Raw genomic sequence first — 21,249 nt, 5'->3', positions numbered from 1 at the left:
TATTGATTGTTCTTCCTGTGGTCCCAACACTGCCTTGCCATTTGTCCTGCTGTTTTTTTTTAAGTACTGCCAAATAAAGCGGTGTCTCATGTTTCCACTTACATTTCCCAGATTCTCCCCGAGCTTGTGCTGGGACTAGGAAGACCTCATGCGGCTGTTGCTATACTTAGAAGCAGAGAAAGAGGGGAAGAGGGCCACAGAAGTTTGTCCTGGTTAGGAGCAGACAGTTTTCAGGCAGACCCCTCTACTGCCAAAATATTTCAGAATCTCACTTTTTCTGTTGGTTAAAAATGTTTTGTATAATAATATATTACACAGCTGTCTGCATATAGGGATTCTGTACAGTTACATTTAGGGGTAGTTATATCTATAGGTGATTTTAAAACATAAATAGTACTTGAGTGAAAATAGAAATGGTGAGTAGACTCTATATGGTGATCATGAGGTAAGATCAGAGAGAGAAGAGTGGCATCTAAGGAACTCTTAGTCTTCTTTGCTCCCTTGTAGTGCTTAGCAAAAATGAGCTAGGATGCCTTAGGGTGATTATGTACTTTGTACCTGTACAATCCAAGTGCAAAAATGACTTCTAGTGGGAGGTCAGCTCTGCTTTAAACCTCAGTATGAGTTGTTTCTTTGTTTTCCTATAAGCTGTGACTCCAGTTTTCTAAATAGCATTTAGGTATAACCATCCACGGATTAAAATGGTCATGAATTTGCCTTAACTTTGCTCTATAGTATGTGTATTGAAAACAAGAAATACTTCAGAGTTCTCAATTTCAATAGTACATTCAGATTAAATTTAAATATAGACATTTTTTTTAACAACAACAACAAAAAAAATGAGCAGCATTAAAATATCAAGCCCAGCAAATCCATGGAGATAAAATTTAAATCTCAAAAGCCTAAAAAATGGGCAGGAGAAACCAAGTGCTCCTTTTCTCAGAAGTATTGCCTTATGTGCTCATTAAGAGTCAGGTAGAACTGCCATGGCTTCACACGGGCAGGGGGACTGTCCGTGGCAGTCTTTCTGTCTTCGGGGTTAACTCTCCTGGGGTGACGATTTTAAAGGAATGCTTCTGTAGGTACTTTTGAATTTTAGAAAACTTTACCCCTTCCAGCTGTTCAAATTTTACATATTAAGAGATGATACATGTCAGATTTTTAAAAGAACTTAACTTTCATGTCCTAAATTTTGCTGTTTGGTAGCAGTGAGCACTGTGCCCATGCTGTGCTATGCTGTGACGTGGGAACGAGTTGGGAGTTCCTATGTCTGGGCAGTCCACCAAAGCTCTGCTATTACTAGTGCCAGATGCTCGGAGCCAATTCCCTGTGTTTCTTCATTTCCTCCACTCGGCAAAATTTTGAGCTCTCCTTTTGAACACAGGTGTGCAGTAATGTTTGACATGTCTCCAAAAGCTCTGTTTGTGGTTGAGTAACTTTCTTAAATTTCTTCATGGGTTCTGTACTAACCTGCTTTACCTATTATTTAAAGGATTCTTAAATTAACTAAGCGAACATTTATTGAACTGTTCTAACACCTTTTTAGATTTTTAGATTTAATTTTAAAATTAAGTGATACTAATATGCAAGACATCCATAGTTTACCTGCTGGGTTTATTTGACAAAATATTCCTCTTTTGCTGAAGAAAGACATTAAGAATAGCATGGCAGGCCCTAGAAATTGACCTAGTGCCATTTGAGCACCACATACCAGTGTAGACAGCTGCTGTCCTCTCTGCTTCTTGGAACTCATTTGTTCGTCATTCAGCAAATGTCTGAGCACTGCCCTGTGCCAAGGATTAGGCTAGGCACCACTATTAGTTGTACTGGAACTTAATGCTTCTTTGGCACTATTTACAAATGCCTGCTTAACTGGTAGTAAGATCTTATCTATAAAACATCCATGTCCTCAACCTGTTGGAAAAGAACTAGTTGAGAAGTGAAAAATTGTGTCCCTATTGGGAAAAACAACACCAAATCTTAAGAGACTGCAATTAACAGTTGGCTTAATAAGGAAATTGACTTACTTATTGAACTAGTAATAGTGTCTTTCGTGTAACTTCATGGTCCTTAATGCTTGCAACATTGCAATGGGCCTAGTAACTAGCTGGAAGTGCTGCAGAGAGGAGCCTGTAGCTGCCTCCCAGGTTCTGAAGGGTTGACCCATTTCTAGTTAAGATCTCTGAAGAGGGACTTGGAGATATGGCTCCACCGTGAAGAGCACTGGCTGTTCTTCTAGAGGGTCCGGGTTCAATTCCAATTCCCAGCACCAAGTGACAACTCAAAACTGCCTGTAACTTCAGTTGTAGGGGATCTGACACCCTCACATAATGCACATAAAATAAATAAATCATTAAAAATATGTGCTCATGTGTGTGTATGGATATGTGTATCTGTCTGTCTATATATCTGAAGAGCGAGAGAAAGATCGTGACAGAAGTAAAAGTGAATCCCCCATAGTGCCATTGTAGAATGTGCCACTTACCCTGCGTAGATGCTTCTCTCAGACAGGACACATGGCTTTGCACCACTTGAGTATGGGCTGTGCAGTGACTTGTCAAGAGGGTAAAAAAGCAACGTGCAGCCGAGAGCTATGACACACTTGTCCTCATCCAGGTGTCGGGGTTCAGCATCGATAGCGGGAAGTCATGTGGGCAGTAGGTGAAAAGTGAGGAAAGACACTCCTGTGCAGTCTTCCGCAGAGCGGTGAGGAGAAGACAGTGCAGGATCAGATGAAGAGAATTCTACAGTGTCTAGTTAGTACTACTTGGGCTTCTCAGCTTTGTCAAAAACAAAGGAAAGTGAGACTGTCACAGTTCAGGAGACCCTTAGGGCACAGGACAGGTATAATGTAGTGTTCAGAGCAGATAAAAACAAGAACACTAAAAAAAAAAATAGAAAACTATTTTAAAGTATAGAGCTAGGGGCTGGGAGTATAGCGTAATGGCGGAACACGCTCAAGGCTCATCCATCCCAGCTGCACACAAGTGAGGTTGATAGTTAGTTGGCACTTTAAAAAGATTGTGATTCGTTTTTCCCAAACAGGATCTTTATCTAGCCTGAGCTTACCTTGAATTCACGATCCTGTTGCTTCAGCCTCTTAAGCGCTAGGGTTCCTTCTGTGTATACCCACCCACTGTTTCTTTCAAATTCATGGCTTCTCTTTTTTACCCGTGTGTGTTCCCAAATACGTGAGTGTGGTGTGTTGAGTCTGGGTGTTACTTGTATAGATATCGAGGGCTGACAGCTCGGCATTGAGTAGCCGGTCGGCGTGCTCTTTCCTGGGGACACTAGTTCTCCCTCTCAACAGTCCTTGGTTGTCCTAGGTGAGCTCTCCTCTGTCACATTAGAATGTCTGTTGCTATTGTTCTTCCGATCATGGTTAGGTAGCCAGGTTGCTTAGACTTCATGAGTCTGACGTTTTTAGGAGACACAGTTTTGTAGTAAACTCCCTGTTCTGAGTTATACAATCTTTCTGTCTCTCTCCTCTTTTGAAGTACCCTGAGTGTAAATTTTACTTTACAAGTTAACACCAGTAAACCAAGTGCTGATTTTGCAGTGATTGATTTTAAATATTGGTTCTTGTTCTCTTAAAAGCATACTAAGATAGACTATATATGTATGTGTAGTTTCAGAGTCAGGATCTCATTGTAGCCCAGGCTGGCCTGGTACTCTCTGTGTAGTTGAGGCTGACCTTGAACTCCAGGTCCTTTGGCTCTACCTCCCCCAGTGCTGGGATTACAGGCACCTCACACCCAGATTTTTATTTATTTTTAAAAGATTTAATTTTTAGGAAGCCCTACTTTAGATAAATGTTAATTTTCAATTTTAAATTTGTGAAAATTGAGAAATGGTGATGTTTGTATGTTATAAAGGGTTGTGGGGACCTTGTTGGGGAAGTATCCACAGGGAAGAGAAGGGTGACCTATTACTATTCCTAATGATGTTTATATGTATGACCCTTAATACAGTTCCTCATATTGTACTGATTCCATAAAATAATTTTTGTTGCTATTTCATAACTGTGATTTTGGTACTATTATGAATCTCAATGTAAATATCTGTGTTTCTGATGGTCTTAGACGGTCCTTGTGAAAGGGTCGTTTGACCCCCACAGGGGTAGTGGCCCACAGCTTGAGAGCTACTGATCTAAAGAATGTTGGGAAACTGGGCACAATAGTTGTAGATTTAAACAGGAAAACAGCAGAATAATTTCAATGTCTTCCATATGGAATAATTCCCAGGATTTGGACTAGGATGGCAGGTTAAATGGCAAAAATGAATAATGAAAATTAAGATACAGGAGGAATGTATTGTAGGGAGGAAGGGGAAGAGAGGTTTGTGTTGGTTGTGATGGCGTAGCCTGTAGTTTCAGCACTAGGAGGATGAAGCAGGAAGGTCCGTACACAGTGAGACGATGAAGGCTCATCACTGATTTCATGAGAGGGAGGCCGTCTTGCTTCAGTTTCCCAAGTGCTGACATCAGAAGGATAATGCACTCATCAAGTGCCTGACTCACAAGCCTTTTGTTCATCTTTTAAAAAGTAACATTTTTGCCTTTGAAGGGCAGAGCTCTTTTATAGATGCTATCCCAGGAGCAACAGTCAGTGTGTTCTGAGACTCCTCTTTATTTATTTTTTATAACTTTTCAATGATTTATTTTTATTTTATGTGCATTTGTGTTTTGTTACCATGTGTGTCTATTAGGGTATTAGATCTGGAGTTACAGACATTTGTGGGCTGCCATGTGGGTACTGGGAGTTAAACCCAGGTCCTCTGGAAGAGCAGACATCTCTCCAGCCCCACCCCTTTTTATTTATTGTTGCAGTTAATAAAAATATTTTTTTTCAGACAGACATAATTTTCATTCTTTTTTATTGTAATTTCATTCTGATAGCTTAATCTAGATGTCTGCATAACTTCCAAAAGTCTGTCTGTATTGTTGTTACAAAATTTACTAAACTGTTGGTTGGTTTCTTGATTTCTTCATCTCATTTGCCAATATAACAGTTTCTATAGGAAGTCAGTCATAAACGACTATTTCCATTTAAAGTATTTCATTGGCAGTGCTAGAAAGATAACCCAGTGGTGAAAAACAATCGCTGCTTTTGCAGGGTTCCCTGGTTTGGTTCCCAGCACCAACATGGACGCTCACAGCCATCTCCATTTCTAGGGGATCTGAGGCCCTTTTCTGACCTTTGTGGGTACCAGTACACAACATACATTCAGGGAAACACTCATACACATAAAATAAATTTTAAAATAAAAATACTTTGCTAGTACTGTAATTACTAGCTGCTTAAAATGAGACATTTGGTCTAAATAATGTATTTCTGTTGAATTTTAAGTGCATGGGTAGTTTCCTACTCTGTCAGCATTATGAGGGAAACAAAGATGGTGAATTCCAAATACGGTTTTAGTGTTTGCTTTTTACAAGTTATTAATTGAACTGTGTACATAGTCAAGTGATACTCCGCAGATTATACTGCAGGGTCAGCCATGGTGTTCTTTTGCCTTAGTCCTTCTGCCAAGAGCTTGGAACTTCCCTGAGGTTTTTAAATTTATCAATTAAAGTCATTATCTGATCATTTCAAGTTAGGGAGACAGAAATTTAAAGCTAAACACTCTCCATTACAGTCATTCTTAGTATAACAGAGCTTTGGTTTAAGTTAGTAATGTCAACAGTGGATTTTAGCTTTTGTTTATTTTTGAGACTGTTTCTCATGTAGCTCCCAGTGGCTTTGAACTTGCTATGTAGGTGAGAATGCACTTGAACTTTTGTTCTTCCTGCCTCTCCTTCCTGAGTGCAAGTGTGTGCCGATACTCTGGGCTTATGTGCTGTTAGGGAAGTACTCTGATAACTGAATTAAGATGTCCCTATTTACTATTTATGTCTGTTTGTTTTTTTGGTTTTGGTAGATTAGGTCTTAAATAGTCTTGACTATGTTGCTGATAGTGATCTTGAACTTTGATTCTGTTGCCTCAGGGCTGCTTTATATCCCCCCCGCCCTGCTCCCTTTCCTCCTCCCACTACAGGGTTTCTTTGTGTAACAGAGCCCTGGCTGTTAGGTAGACCAGGCTGGCCTCGAACTTACTGAGACCCACCTGCCTCTGCATCTTGAGTGCTGGGAATCAAAGGTGTATGCCACCACCTTTTTCAAAAGGTACATTTATTGTTATTTGATGTAAATGGGTGTTTGCCTGCCTGTATGTCTGTGAACCACATGCATGAAGTGCCTGAGGAGTTCTGAAGAGAACATGAGATTCCCTGGAAGTGGAGTTAAAGACAGATGTTAGATGCCTTATGGATGCAGGGAACTGAACCCAGGTCGTCCATAACAACAGAGCTCGTAACCACCAAAGGTCTTTGCAGCCTCTTATATTGTTTTGGAATAGTAACATTTATTTCTTCTTGAAAGCTGTTTTAGATTTATTTATGTATGTGATGTATATGTGCCACATTTGTACCTGGTGCACGAGGAGGTCAGGAGAAGGCTGATGTATCAGAGTTACTGACAGCTGTGAGCCACTATGTGCTGTAAAAAGCATCCATTTCTTAAACCAGGGTCTCATGCAAGAGCAACAAGTGCTTTAACTTCTGAGCTATCGCTACACCCTCATAACATTTTATTTTTAATAAATTTTTATGATTTATATGTCTTCTAAACTTTGTAGAAAAACTATTAGCGTCTTTTAAGTTTTTCTCATGTGGTCCGATGTGCAGAGTGATAGTGTTGGATATTACAGTCATATCCATATGTTTTATAGTATAGTAAGTCACCAGTAACTTCCCATAATCAGAGTCAAGTGACACGTGGTGGCTCTTGTTTGTAAACCCAGCACTTGGGAGATAAAAGTTCAAGACCAGCCTTAAGACTCTAAAACAAAAAAAAAAAATCTCATAAAACTTAAAAACTTGGCAGCATAAGTTCAGGTTTAGAGGTTCTTGTTCCTTCAAAGCTATTTTTTTCCTCTCTCCCCTTTCCTCTCTCTCTCTTTCTCTCTCTCTGGTTTTTCAAGACAGGGTTTCTCTATGTAGCCCTGGCTGTCCTGGACTTGCTTTGTGGACCAGGCTGGCCTAGAACTCAAAAAAATTTGCCTGCCTCTGTCTCTCTCTATTGCTGGGATTAAAGGTGTGTGCTACCACACCCGGCTCCAAAGCTTAATTTATAAAAACAGCCGTTACTTATTTTAGTGTGTGTAAGCATGTGTTCACACATGCATGGATATTTTGTGATGTACCTGTTGAGGTCAGAGCACAGCTTGTAGGAATGGGTTCTCTTCTCCACTGTGTGCGTCTCTAGAATCAGACTCAGGTAATCAGACTTAGCCACAAAGCACTTTTATGAAAGTCTTGAGCCATCTCACCTGCTCCTTCAAAGCCTCTTGTTAGCCTGTCTGAACTTCCTACCTAGGCTTGTAAAACTCTGCCATCAGAGACATTTGCATCCCAGTGCTTTGAGTTGTAATGTCACTCTACAGGCTGACACCACCTTGAGTTTTCCATATAACATATTCTTGTGAGGAAAAGTTGCTGCTGGTTTTACTCTTTCTTTTTGGAAGTGTGTTCAGCTGATTTTCTTTAAGAAGCATCCATTTCTTAGTAATTTGGTTCTCTGGGTCTCTGGGATTTTTAAATCTTTCATGTTCTTTAGGGTATCTTCGACTTTTTTGGCTTTAAAAATGTTAACAATTTTAAAACTGTAAATACTGAATTATGATGGCCACTTGATGCATTGTGACCCAAACTGAATTTTAGCATTGGTTAAACATCAGCTTTCAAATCTGCTGTTCCTAACAAGCTACGGAGCATGTCTTAGTCACTGTTTTCTACTTGCCCGTATTACCCGCTGTTACTTATTATTTCTTTTATGGGTAGAAACTGCTGCAGGTAAAACATGCAGGGTTCCTTTCTGCCCTTCCTTCTTGGACTTTTCCCTTTTGATCTGTGCTGGCGTCATTCTGCAAATGCTGATAGTTTAGTTCTCAAAATATCATAAAACTAAACATTGGAGAATTATAACAATAATTTCTGCCTGTCTGTAGGGATATGATTTTCATTAAAAAATACTTTTGTAAAGAAAACAAAGAGCATATTATGCAAATGTAAAGACAACGTGAATTTGCCTTTCAGTGCAATGCGTGTTTTACTCTCAAAATTACCAAGACCATGGATTGTGGATGAGAAGAAAGATGATGGTTATACTGCCTTGCACCTGGCTGCCCTGAATAATCATGTGGAAGTGGCTGAGTTGTTGGTACATCAGGTATGAGAGACAATTATGTTTTAACAAACTTGGAACATTCTTATTTCAGAACATAATTTATTTCACTAAACAGATATTAATAGGCCACAGTAATTACTCCATGATGATGAAAAAGAACTTAATGTATTCTCTGCTTTTTAACACTGATTATTTTTGTTTGTTTGCATGAAACAGTCTTGCTATATAGCCCCAGCTTAGCTAAAACTCAGTATCCTGCCTCAACCTCCTGAGTGCTAGGATTGAAGGTCTGCACTGCTCTTCTTGGCTAGCACTGACTGTTTACCCCTACACCTTCTTTGTGTTTAGAGGTCAAAAAACAGTGCTCAAGAAATGATTTCAGCCTTCTATCATGGAGACGTTGACAGCCAACACAGGACTTGAATGCATCTTGCATTCAGCCTCTCTCTAACACTGCCTCATAATCTGTCCAGTATTCACATTTAAATAGGCGTAAGAGGATGAGCTGAGAATCAGGAACCCCATGACCAGTCAGAGAAACATAAATAAACTTAATAAAAGCAAACCAGAAGCTGGGTGCAGTGGTGTACTCCTGTAATCCCAGCACTTGAGGAGGCAGAGGCAGGCACATCTTTGTGAGTTTGAGGCCAGCCTGATCTACAAAGCGAGTCCAGTACAGCCAAGGCTACACAGAGAAACCCTGTCTTGAAGGGGCCGGGAGATGCAAACCAAAAAGGTCTGTCTTCCAGAGTGTAGCATAACTTGCTGGAGTTTCAGCTCTGGCCAGCAGTCCAAGCAAGAGCACAGGTTACTGCCAGCGTTGTGATTAGACTGATTTAACCTAGCTTTGACTCTGTTCTTAATTTTGATTTGTTATGACAGGCATTGTGCTAAACAAATTTTTGTGCTACGTTTCTTAATCTTTACATAAGCCCTGTGAAATAGGTTAGACTGTGGCACCTTTTTGGAACTGATTAAAGGGCTAAATGATGAAATACTTTGAAAAGTTTACATGGTTTATGAGTGGCAGAGCTTAAGACAAAGTGCCTTGATTAATTTTGTCCTTAGCCTTTTTCCCTCTTGTGTGGTGTCAGCTGTTTTCAGAGTCATTAGCTAGCTCATTGTTCTCCTGTGAGCTGCATGGCACTTCCAGATCTACCTTTACTGACTTCATGGCCACTTGGATCACCTTCTCACTTGTTTTCACTAAGTGAGAGAGTGCTGTGTTAGCAACAAAAGGAAGTGAACGTAAGTCACTCTGAATCTGGATGGAGACCCAGTTGATTTTCAGAGGCATTTATGGTGTATAGGACTTGCTCTCAGGGGTATTGAAAGGGTAGTGCCAGCTCCTTACTGCACTTCGTCCCTGAGCGGGTTTAGGTAGTTACTGTAAAGGAAACACTTTTACATTAACTGTTGGACCTGTAAGTTTACTGTTTGTCCAGTTTTCAGTATGTGTATTGAGAGCTGTGTCAGAGCAGCTTCCAAGAAGGAAACAGTGGTCAACAGAGCTCTGTATTTCTTATAAATAACTAGCAGTTTGCGTGTTCTTCACTGTTGTCAAGAGGTGACCGTGTAACATGCCTGCATTGTTAGGGAAATGCGAACCTGGATATCCAGAACGTGAACCAGCAGACAGCCCTGCACCTTGCTGTTGAGCGGCAGCACACCCAGATTGTTAGGGTAGGTGTTTATTCTTGTTCCTATTAGCTTCTAATAGCTCTGTGACTGTACTGCACTTGAGATCCTTGTGAAAGTTCAAATGATACTTGTTGCATTTCTCAAAATGACATAGTCCAACTGATAACTTCATTTTGTGGGTAAGGAGTTAATGTTTAGTTCAAAGGTTTCATCATACTGTTCTCAAATTTCTGAATTCTCATAAATATTAAGTGAGAAAAATTTAAATTAACAATTACACCCCTCTTAATGTGTGTAGTTGATAGTAAAATAAAAGCATTGACTGGAAACTTTGTTACAAATTGGAAATTGAAGTGAATATTTTTTATTTACTAATCTAGTGATTTCTAACAAAATACCTGAAAAAGAATTGCTTTAAGTATTTTTATGGAGCAGTGATCTTAACAAGTTTGGAGACTGAAATAGCTGCCATAGTGTCACCTGGAAATGTGACAGGAAGGTTCGTTTTTGCACCCTGCCTCAGAGCAGCAGGCCTGGGGCCTGAGAGGGTCTTTTGTTAGTGCCTTGTCTCTTTGCTCTGACAACATACCTGAAAAGCAGCTTAAGGAAGGGTTTGTTTTGGCTCACAGTTTGAGATGATGCAGTCTTTTATGGTGGGGAAATCATGGCAGAAGGAATATGGGCAGTGGGTCATAGTGTCCCTGGCAGGAAGAAGAAAGAGTTGAATGCTGATGTTCAGTTCACTTTCTCCTTTTTCCAGACCATTGCCATGGGCCACACATAATCAGTCCTTCTCAGTTAAACCTCTCTAGAAACTTACTCAAAGACACACCCACTCAGAGGTGTGTGTCCTGGGTAGCTTCAAATCGAGATCAGTTGACAATGAAAATTAAACATCAAAAGTGGGTAAATTTGTGGTTTAGCAAGCCCTCCATGTAGTTCTGATACTTTCTAAGTTTGAAAAATATGTCCTAGAATTATATTTTATATAGGTTTTTAGAACAAAACAAGAGACAAAACAAGACAGAAGTATGATTTACCAAGACAAGACTGTACAGTGAGATTAGTTTCTTTTGATGCTTTTGTTTAGAACTCTTTGATGGTATTTTTAGAAAGGATTCAAGAAGAATGCTAAAACTCCATAAGGACAATGTAAAATAAACTTACAATTTACTGCACAAGTCACATAATGAGACAGTAAATAACTCATTTTGCCAAGTGATTGGGTTTTAGCAAACACTGTTTGCATTTATTGTTGTTTGAAATTCCAGTTGCGTCTGGCATGTTCACGGTACTTGTAGCCAGGCTGCAGTTTCTTGTAGGTGTGGGTGCTATCCAAGTGCAGCGTCTTTTCTTTCTCACAGCTCTTGGTCCGTGCGGGTGCTAAGCTGGACATTCAGGATAAGGATGGAGATACTCCTCTCCATGAAGCTTTGCGGCATCATACTTTGTCTCAGCTACGCCAGCTTCAAGACATGCAGGACGTGGGCAAGGTAGACGCTGCCTGGGAGCCGTCAAAAAACACAGTGAGTGAAGATTGTGTCCCCTCCCAGTGGAAGCATGTTTTATATTTACTGCTTATCTGATTTGCTTTGGATAAAACATTTTATCAGCAATGTACTTAGGTTCATAAGATTTTAATACTACTACTGGCCACTATGAAGTGCATTTATTTGTTCTGTAGTTTATCAAAAGTTGTTTAGGTCTTTATAGCTGCAGCAATAATGTGGTGGGGTGTTTGTTGTGGTTTTAGTTTGTTATCCTAATGCCCTTTCATTTTGACCAGCTTTTCACTTGATCAACATGTATTTGATGAGCTATTTGCTGAAATCTTTATCATTAAAATTTTTGAACTCTTGTTTTTTTTTTTTTTTTTTTCTTTTGGTTTTATTTTTTGAGGTGTTATGGATGATTCCAAGGCCTCATGCATACCAGGCAAGCACTCTCCCACTTCTCAGGTCTCTTGTTTTCTTCTGATTATTTCAGTAATTGCTTATATATTATGAAAACAAGGTGACATCAAGGACGTGCTATATACATCTTTTCGCCTGCAGTGTGGCTTGTGTCGCCACTGCTGCTGCTCACCTTTCTTCTTTTGGGGGTAATAGTGGAAGATAATAAATGATACTACAGTGCTTTTTTTTATAGGAATGAGCATAACTTACTGTGCAATGTTTTTGTATGGAAATGATAGATTAGAACACTTAAGTGATTTTTTTTTTTTCAAGAATTAATGTATGTAAAGACAAGCATACTAGCTCATGACTGTAATCCTCCACTTAGGAAGCTAAGGCAGAATGAGTTCCAGGCCAGCCTAGTCTAGAGCGAGACCCTATCTCAAACACAACAAAAGCTTCTCTGTATAATTACGTATCCGATAGTTTCCAGGTACTGGAGAAATGCTGCATCCTCCAGGTAGAGATTAAAGTCAGAAGTGCAGCTATTCCAGTCGTGTGTGTAGTGGTCGGTGGGGTGCACCTGTGCCTTCTGTCTTCCCAAGTAGAGGAGGGAGGTCCAAAACGGATATTGGATCCTTTTTACCTTCTCCAGAAATTGGTTTTCATACTTAGAAAGCCGTAAGAGATTGCGGCTCCTTTGGATCTAGTGTTTCTCCCAAGATGTTTCTCTAAATTCAGATGGGCCTGGAAGTATAAAATCAGTCTGGTGATGTCCTTGTCAGTAGTGCTCTCGGATGGCAAGCAGTGAGTTGTGCTGCACATGCGTGTTTCTTTCCCTTCTTTTGACTGTGCTGTTTTGTGATAAAGCCTCAGTGTCTTGCCCAGTTGTCTATCCTTCTGCCTTGACCCTTGAGTGGCTGGGATTACAAGTGTGAGCCACCATGCCCAATTTTTGACAGTGTTCTTAAAAGAACAGTGTCTTAATGTTGAGGAAATATACTTTTTTATATTATTATTATGGAGGCTTTATATGTCCTAATAAATCTGGTAAAATGAAGGTCGCTCAGACATCTTGCTATAGAAGCTTATAAAGTTGAGCTGTTGCATTTAAGGTCAAGAGAACTTTTATAAAGAGAATGGCACAGACTGAAGTTCATTTGTCACTGATAAGTGGCCAGCTGTCCCTGCACCATTTGTTGAGTAGTGTCTTTTTCTACTTGAGTGCCTTTATCCAAGATCAGTTAGCTGTCTATTTGAAGGTTTCCTTTTACATACTTCATCTTGTTCTTTTACTCCATGGTCTTAGCTATGGGATGCCTTCTCAAGTGTCTTGTAGCTTGGGATTCAACATTTGCTCATGTTGAAATCAGCCAATGGAAGTCCTCAAAAATTTTTAATTGTTTGGCTATTTTAAGCCTTTATACTTCTAAATTAATTTTATTATCATTTTAAATCTGAGGCCAAAATGTTTGTGAATTGTTATGTTGTATGACTCTGGGTTTATATTCTTAACTCCTTTGTCTCTTCTTTTCTTTCTTTCTTTTTTTTTTTTTTTTTCTTCTCCCTGAGAGGGTTTCTCTGCAAAATAGCCCAAGCTGTCCTGGATTCACTTTGTAGACCAGGCTGGCCTTGAACTCATAGAGATCTGTCTTCTGCCTCTTCTTCCCTGAGTGGTAGGTTTATAGGCATGTACCACCATGCCTGGCTGCTTTTTTTTTTTTAATTTTAAAGTTGAGAGGTGCACAACTCCATAGGTTGCTGTGTAAGATCATAAATGTACTTAAAACAGTACATGGCGCATTGGGATGCTCAGTGAGTCTTGATAGTTATTTTAACAATTACTGATGTATTTGGATCCATAGCTCAGGTGTCAGATCCTGATTCTTCTCATTCTTTAAGTTTTGGTTTGATTCAGAAGCATTGAGAGGTAGTTGGGAGCAGCACCAGAGCTAAAGTGCGTATAAACAAAAATGCTGTTTCTTCTTAACTGGAAATTGCACTTGAGTTCTTCAGCCTTAACTGATCTGACTTTGGTTCTGTGTCTGGCTCTGAATCAGTCATGTAGTAGGCAGGCCTCCAGCTGGGTTTAACCACTTTCGGTCCACTTGTACCCTGGAGAGTCAGTTCTCGAATGCGGGAAATCAAGGGGAATTGGATTGGGGAGAGAAGAGTCTGTAAGGACTGACACGCGTAAATGTCCCAACACACACATATTTATTGGTGCTGATGCTTGAGGGAAGATTTCTGTATGGGGAAATCACAACCCTTTTCATTTGATTCCAGTTAATAATGGGACTTGGTACCCAGGGGGCTGAGAAGAAGAGTGCAGCATCAATTGCCTGTTTCTTGGCAGCCAATGGCGCTGACCTCAGCATTCGAAATAAGAAGGGCCAGTCACCACTCGACCTCTGTCCGGATCCAAGTCTCTGCAAAGCACTGGCAAAATGTCATAAGGAAAAAGTCAGGTATGTGTTTGTGTCGTCACGTAATTTCATACGTGCTGTGTTGCTGCCTGAGGGAGGACCTTGATACTTGCAGGGATCTTAGTCTTTGCCGTTTGTAGGCCTGTGGGCTGCCGCTTCCTTCCTGGGAAACATTTCCTCGGTGGAGATCTTACTTCATGTTATGTTCCCTACATTATGTATACTGCTTTGTACAAGATAAGCTTAAGAAACTTTTCTAAACTAGTTTGATTTTCTAGGAAATCGTGCATGCTTTGGGGACTTATAAGGAAAAGCCCTACTAGTGAAAATGCTCTGATTAATGTTATAACATTTTCCTGCGATGGGTAGTTTCCTCTGTATGAACAGAGTACATCTCTGTAATAATTCTAGCACCTTCCACCAAGACCTTGTAATCAGTTATTAGCAATAAAGGGTTAAAAGAATGAACAAATGAGCCAAACAGCTGATTATGGCATTTTCCAAAGATGATCATTTTACATATTTCTATTTTTCTCACATAAAGTTAAGTCAGTAATTGTAATTTAAACTTCTGGTATAAATATTATTTTACTGATATAGACATATCAGAAATACACATTTTTTTTTTTTATCCAGATAATGCTCTAAAAATATTGTTGACTTTTATACCTCTTACTACTGACTATATTGGTAGCTGTCTCTTTTGTATTTTCTCACTTCTCTTAAAATATATATGTAATAACCGGAAAATAACACCATTAGTCACATCCCTCAGGAGGCAGAGATGGGCAGATCTCTGTGAGTTTGAGGCCAGTCTAGCCTACAGAGCAAGTTGTCAGACATACAGGGGTACACACAGAGAAACTCTGTTGTGAAAAAAACAAAAATCCAAGAACAACAACAACAAAATATATGTAGGGGCTGGAGAGATGGTTCAGAGGTTAAGAGCACTGGCTGTTCTTCAGAGGTCCTGAGTTCAATTCCCAGCAACCACATGGTGGTTCACAACCATCTATAATGAGATCTGATGCCCTCTTCTGTCATGCAGATGGAACATAATAAATAAATCTTAAAAAAAAAAAGAAGAAGAAAACCAATAAAGTATATGTAATGATGAAATGGCGTTATTTTGGATTTTATGAACAGAACTTGATAGGTGAAAGTAAGATAATAAAAAGAGAGAGAGGGGGAGTGTGTGTAAAGAGAAAGAATCTGTTGAGAACATGTTTTAAAGATTTAATTATCTTAAGTTGGAGTTATGGGAGATTGCAAACCATCCGCTAGGGCTGGGCAATGAGCTTGGCTCCTGATAGAACAGTCCATCTCTTCACCGCTGAGACACTTCAGCTCTTTTACGGTTTTTTTGTTGGTTTGTTTTTTCATGTTTTTTCGAGACAGGTTGTCCTGGACTCTTTCTGTAGACCAAGCTAGCCTTGAACTCACAGCAGTCTGTCTGCCTCTGCCCCCCAAGTGCTGGGATTAAAGGCTTGTGCCACTTCACCTGCTCATTAGGTTAGTTTTTACTAGTGCTTTTAGGTCTTTTTAATTGTGTGTAAGTTTAATTTGTAGATTGACTGATATTAGAAGAATGTGAAGATGCAGAGGTTTGTAAATAGGAAACAGAGAACATTTAGCACCTTTTTGGTGCTTTTGAGCAGTAGAAATGTGAAATGAACAATTATAAATTTAAAAAAATAGAATAAAATAAAAGGTTTTATATAAATTTGTTAACATTTGATTTTTAATATAATCTATGTGTACTAATGATACTCTGGATGCTAAAAAAGTTAGCAAATTCGTTTAGAATATTCAGATGGGCTTGATTTGAAATACTTTGTTTTATTAGTGGCCAAGTGGGTTCTCGGAGTCCTTCTATGATTAGCAATGATTCTGAAACCTTAGAGGAGTGTATGGTGTGCTCAGACATGAAGAGAGACACTCTTTTTGGTCCATGTGGACACATTGCAACTTGTTCTTTGTGTTCTCCGCGTGTCAAGAAGTGCCTCATCTGTAAAGAACAGGTTCAGTCCAGGACAAAGGTAATGAACGTGCCTGCTGTGTGCTGTCATGAATGTGCTGCTTTGTTGTGTTGTGAGACCATAACTAATGCTCGGCTGTGTGACACTTACCTCACTGTGCCTTTACAGATAAGTTAAATACGGTATTACATAATGTACATGTTTAAAAGATCAGTTCAGGTTTCCTGAATTGACTTCTAGGGTAGTCTTACTGATATACCTTACCGCATTCATTATTATCAGAATTTAAAAACCATACATTTTAACTCGGAATGTTCTTAGTTCATTTCCTTTTTGCTATCTAAAGTATAGCACTTTAATTACTGTTTTTTTTTCTTTCAACTCCTTTTAGAACTTAAGATACATTGAATTCAACTTTGTATTACATACTATGGAGTTTCAATTCTGTGGAGAATTTTAAAACCCGACATATCTTACCAACTCAACAGGTCGGCCGTTAATAGCAGTTTTTCCACAAGGAAATAGTGACCTCTAGTGGTTAAAGGGGAATCAACAGTTTCATTAAAGAAAAAATTTAAAACTAGTATCTGGAGGAAAAGGGTGTTTTTAGATGAGTCTTCAGTAATTAGGGACATATGAATACATTAAAAATTAATACAGATTTTTTGTTGGATTAGGAATTATTTTTTTAAAGATTTATTTATTTATTTTATGTATATGAACACACTGTTTTCATGCACACCAGAAGAGGAAATCAGATTTCATTGCAGATGGTTGTGAGCCATCATGTGGTTGCTGGGAATTGAACTCAGAACCTCTGGAAGAGCAGTCAGTGCTCTTAACCACTAAGCCATTTCTTCAGCCCCGGATTAGGAATTATTTTAAGTGCTAAAAATGAAAATGGGAAGTGTTTACTTTGTTAACACTATTGGAGGCTGGGAGACCATCCTCTGCTCAGACTCACAAATGCTTTGATTCAGTTGTCCCTCTCATGAGAGTGTAACCTGAGGAAATAATTCAGAAGTGGAAATTTGTGCTTTTCTTTTAAATAGGAGGAAGGGTAGATAAAGTGATTGTTAGATGAATTTTCACTGTTATTTTAAATCCTTACAAGTAATATTAGATAACTTATTAGTATTGGTGGTAGTTTTTGAGCTCAAGAATATCAGAGATCAACCAGATTTTACTGCTAGTACGCCAGGCATGCAAATTCCATGTGTGCTGCGGCACAGGCTGGGAGAGCACGTGTACATGAGAGCTAGCAAGAGCGTGGTGTTTTAGTGTTGGTGTTATATGTGAGAGGTGGTCGTTTCTGGACAATAATAATGATGATAAAAGCTGGTTAAATGTGGCTTTGCTGGGGAGAGGTAGGCTGGAAGACATAGGCAGCTACAGGCAGTGGTGTGAGCTAGAGGGAAGTGGGAGCCGCAAGACATGGTAGCTGAGGTCATGAAGAATTTAGGCTTAGAATAAAGAAGACTGAGGATTTCGTGGTGGGAGAGGGTGAGGAATAATCTAATAGCTCTGGGTGCCAGTCCTGAAAGGAGAGCTTTCATGAAGAATCTCCTAGACGGAGGTAACACAGCCTCCCTTCCCCCTCTTGAACTTTTTAAGTTTGGCTGCTCTGGGTAGGATTTCGTTAGTCTTCTCACAGCCGTTTGTTTTAGAACTTATTTATCAAAATTTCCTTAACATTTCTGAAGAAAGGAAAAAAATAGCACTTAGCTCCTTGTCCCTGACCTCAGATGAAATGGAATCTTTGCCTGCAGCTCTTCCTGTCAAGTAGGGAGAGGAATGTAGAAGCAGTTCCTGCTAAGCTAGGTACCAAATCGTGTGAAAATGAGCAGCCAGGAGAGCAGAGGGCAGGGCCTTCTGTACAGGTGAAGTACATTGCAGAGCAGGCTGCTGGGCTTACACGATTTCTCTGCCATGTTCACTCTGCTTTTTCTTGCTGCAGATTGAAGAATGTGTGGTGTGCTCCGACAAGAAAGCGGCTGTTCTTTTTCAACCTTGTGGGCACATGTGTGCTTGTGAGAGTAAGTAGCTTATTGGTAACCTCCCCAGTGAGATAAAAATAGAAGAAGTAAAAGATGACATCTTTGATTTTTGTTTGTCTGTGGGATTACCCTATAGGTTATTGGATAACCTACAGAAAAGCCAAACAAATATTTAGTACCTTTTTGTGGGGGATTCAGACGACGCTTGAGGGAACTGGTTCTCCCCTTCCACCCTATAGGTGCCAGGGCTCAAACAGCTATCTTTACCCACTGAGTCATCTTACAGCTCCCCTGAACATTGGTGTTTTTGTTTTAATCCCCCTCCCCCAGTTCTGATAGACAGCTAGTAAAAGGTCAAGGAGTTTTGCTGCTGACAGTCTACCTCAAGTAACTGTCTATTTACCCAGGCCTGGTATAAAAAGGCTATCATCAGCTCTCAAAAGGACACATAGAAAGAAATTTTTTCTGTCTTAAGTAAACTTTTTGTAGACCAGAGGTTGGCAAACTTTTTTTTCTGTACAAGAACAAATATTCAGTGTTTCTGGCTTCGTAGGCCACACGACTGCTGTAGTAACTGCTCACCTCTCTCCAGCTACCCAGTGCTGCCGCTGTAGTTCAGAAATCAACCATGGCAGATGTGTAACTGTGCTCCAGTAAAAGCTCATTTACATGAACAGGCTTGGGACAGTGATTTGTTGCCCTCCTACCTACTGTAGACTAAAGTAATGTCTGTGTGAGACTTGAAAGATAACTGTGGCCATTAGCATTGAGTACACAGTCTCTTGAGCCTTAATATGTTATCCCCTAAGATTGCCAAAAACTTTTACAAGATTTTTTTTTGTTTTATAGTGTACTAGCTAACTTTTTTATATTTGTTTGGTTGGTTTGTTTGATTTTTTTAAGACAGGGTTTCTCTGTGTGACAGCGCCCTGGCTGTCCTGGACTTGCTCTATAGATCACAATGGCCTCTACCTCCTGACTGCTGGGATTACAGGCCTGTGCCACCTTGCCTGGCATAGCTGACTTTTATTAAACTTTTAACTGTGTACTAGACATTTAATCTCCTTTTATATGTATCATAACTTAACCTTCAGCACAATCATAGTTAGATGGGTTTTCTATTTTTATTTATGGTTCTTGGGGTCAGACCTGTGGTCTTTTGCTCGTCCACAAGCGCTGTGCCTTGGAGCCACATCTCCAGCTCTAAACTTTGTTTGTTTGTTTTTTGGAGACAGGATCTTACATATAGCCAAGATAACCTTGAGCTTTTGATCCTCCTGCTTCTGCCCCCCAAGTACAGGAACTGCGCATGTTCACCACAGTGCCCAGCTTCTAAATGTGCTCTTAAGCACTTTCTGAGGAACATGCGGCTGAGGTAAACAGACCTTTTCTAAAGTACTCTTCAGGAACTTTTTCCTCAAGTATTTAGTTTGGGCCATGTACCACAGTGATGATAAGCAGAGCACTGGAGTTGTGAGGGTTATAAAGTACTTCGACCAGTCAAAGGAAGGGTTATATCCTTTTTGAAGAGGCTGATTTTTTTTTTTTTTTAGAAAAAATATAACTATAAACAGTTATGGGGAGTTCATGTAATTGGAATTGTATGTTATTTGATTAATATGTCATACATTAATTCTTGAAGAAAAAAAATCTGCCCCCAGACTGAAAACAGTTCTCAAACTAGTTTTGTTGGTACTTGCCCACTGCATGTTGCATAATCAAGCATGAGACCGTTTTATATTCATGTGTTGGTGTCAGGCTTGATAACGGTGCTACACCAAGTGTGTTGCCATTCCAAGTATATAACCCAGCCTGTCCACATCCGTGATTCCATGCTCTGATAGTTTCAAGTGAAGCATGCTTACATGGTAAATTTAAAAATCAAAACATGTTGACTTGCTACGTCTTAGTTTGTAATTAATTAACAAATTCAAATGTAAAGTGATATCAGCAATCAATAATGTATGTTGTGCTTAGATAGTTTTCTTTCTTTAAGCGTTTTTTATTTGTATACTATGTATACTTTTATTTGTATACCTGAATGTCTATCTGTGGACTGTACATGTGTGCCTGAGGAGAAGGGAGAGGGTACCAGATTGCCCCGGGACTGGAATTGCAGATGGTTGTTAGCTGCCGTGTTGGTGGATCCTCAGGAAGAGCAGCCAGTTCTTAAAAGCCACTAAGCCATCTTCAGCCCCAGTGTTTCTTTTCTATAATGAGAAAGTGTTGTATTAGGCGTTATAATATTTACTATTGATACATCTTTTAGTAAAGCTGCAGTTAATCCTAAACAGCTGTATAACCAAATCACCACACAGAGACTAGGATTTATTTAATTAACCTAGAGCACAATGCTGGGCAATAGTTACTCTATCCTAAACCTTCAAGCCCATGTTTCCTACCATTCAGAGTTTACCCATTATATACTTGCTTTTCATGCTATCTTAGGTCCGGTTCATTTCTCCATGTCGTTCCAAGACCTCTCCTCTAGCCTCACCTCTCCCAGCTTCTGTTCCTTTCCTCTGGCTCCTCTCCTCTCCTTCTTACTCCTTCCTCTCCATTGCTCAACATTGTGGCTGGTTGTTTAATTTTGGCACGTTTACACAAAGTTGAGACAGGTGATACTTAGAATGAGTATCACAGTGCAATGCCTGGATTGACACCAGAGAGTAGGAGAGAGAAATTAGCATTTGAATGAACAAGGGTAAGGTGTATACATTCCAAAAGAACATTATACCAACAAGAAAGGCTACTAAAATGTAGCTTACAGTTTTTGAAAATTAATCACGAGAAAGGTGGTCTCATGTGAATGAATATGAATCCAATCCTTCATTCTCGGAAGCAGTGCATTAAAGATAACCACTTGGTAACTCATGCACTATGTCCGGTGCCTGGGGAGGAGGCAGAGGGAACCCCGAGTGACCGCTGAGCCCTGTTAACATGGCAGGAAGAACCCCAGAACATCAGACTAATGGGAGAATAGCGACGCCTTCCTTGGACTGAGTGCAGAGTTCACAGTGTGCAGTGTCCACCACAGCTGCCTCTGCAGACGCTTACAGGGGGTGCGGCAGTCAAGTTCTAATAGT

The 21,249-nt window shown here is 39.8% G+C and overlaps 1 protein-coding gene across 1 annotated transcript in view; it reads left to right on the top strand.

Annotated features, from left to right (window-relative positions):
• The window catches only part of Mib1 (MIB E3 ubiquitin protein ligase 1), a 104,055-nt gene that overhangs the window by 69,287 nt on the left and 13,519 nt on the right, over positions 1 to 21,249 (top strand). Inside the window, exons 13-18 of the mRNA XM_055625624.1 lie at positions 8,135 to 8,267; positions 9,822 to 9,908; positions 11,231 to 11,392; positions 14,048 to 14,229; positions 16,034 to 16,226; positions 18,124 to 18,202. Coding sequence (XP_055481599.1) covers positions 8,135 to 8,267; positions 9,822 to 9,908; positions 11,231 to 11,392; positions 14,048 to 14,229; positions 16,034 to 16,226; positions 18,124 to 18,202 — 836 coding nt within the window. The remainder of the gene's footprint in view (positions 1 to 8,134; positions 8,268 to 9,821; positions 9,909 to 11,230; positions 11,393 to 14,047; positions 14,230 to 16,033; positions 16,227 to 18,123; positions 18,203 to 21,249) is intronic.

This window comes from Psammomys obesus, unplaced genomic scaffold (assembly GCF_907164565.1).
Source record: "Psammomys obesus unplaced genomic scaffold, mPsaObe1.curated_primary_1811, whole genome shotgun sequence".
Lineage (NCBI taxonomy): Eukaryota > Metazoa > Chordata > Mammalia > Rodentia > Muridae > Psammomys > Psammomys obesus.
This window is presented reverse-complemented; position numbering and strand designations above follow the sequence as displayed.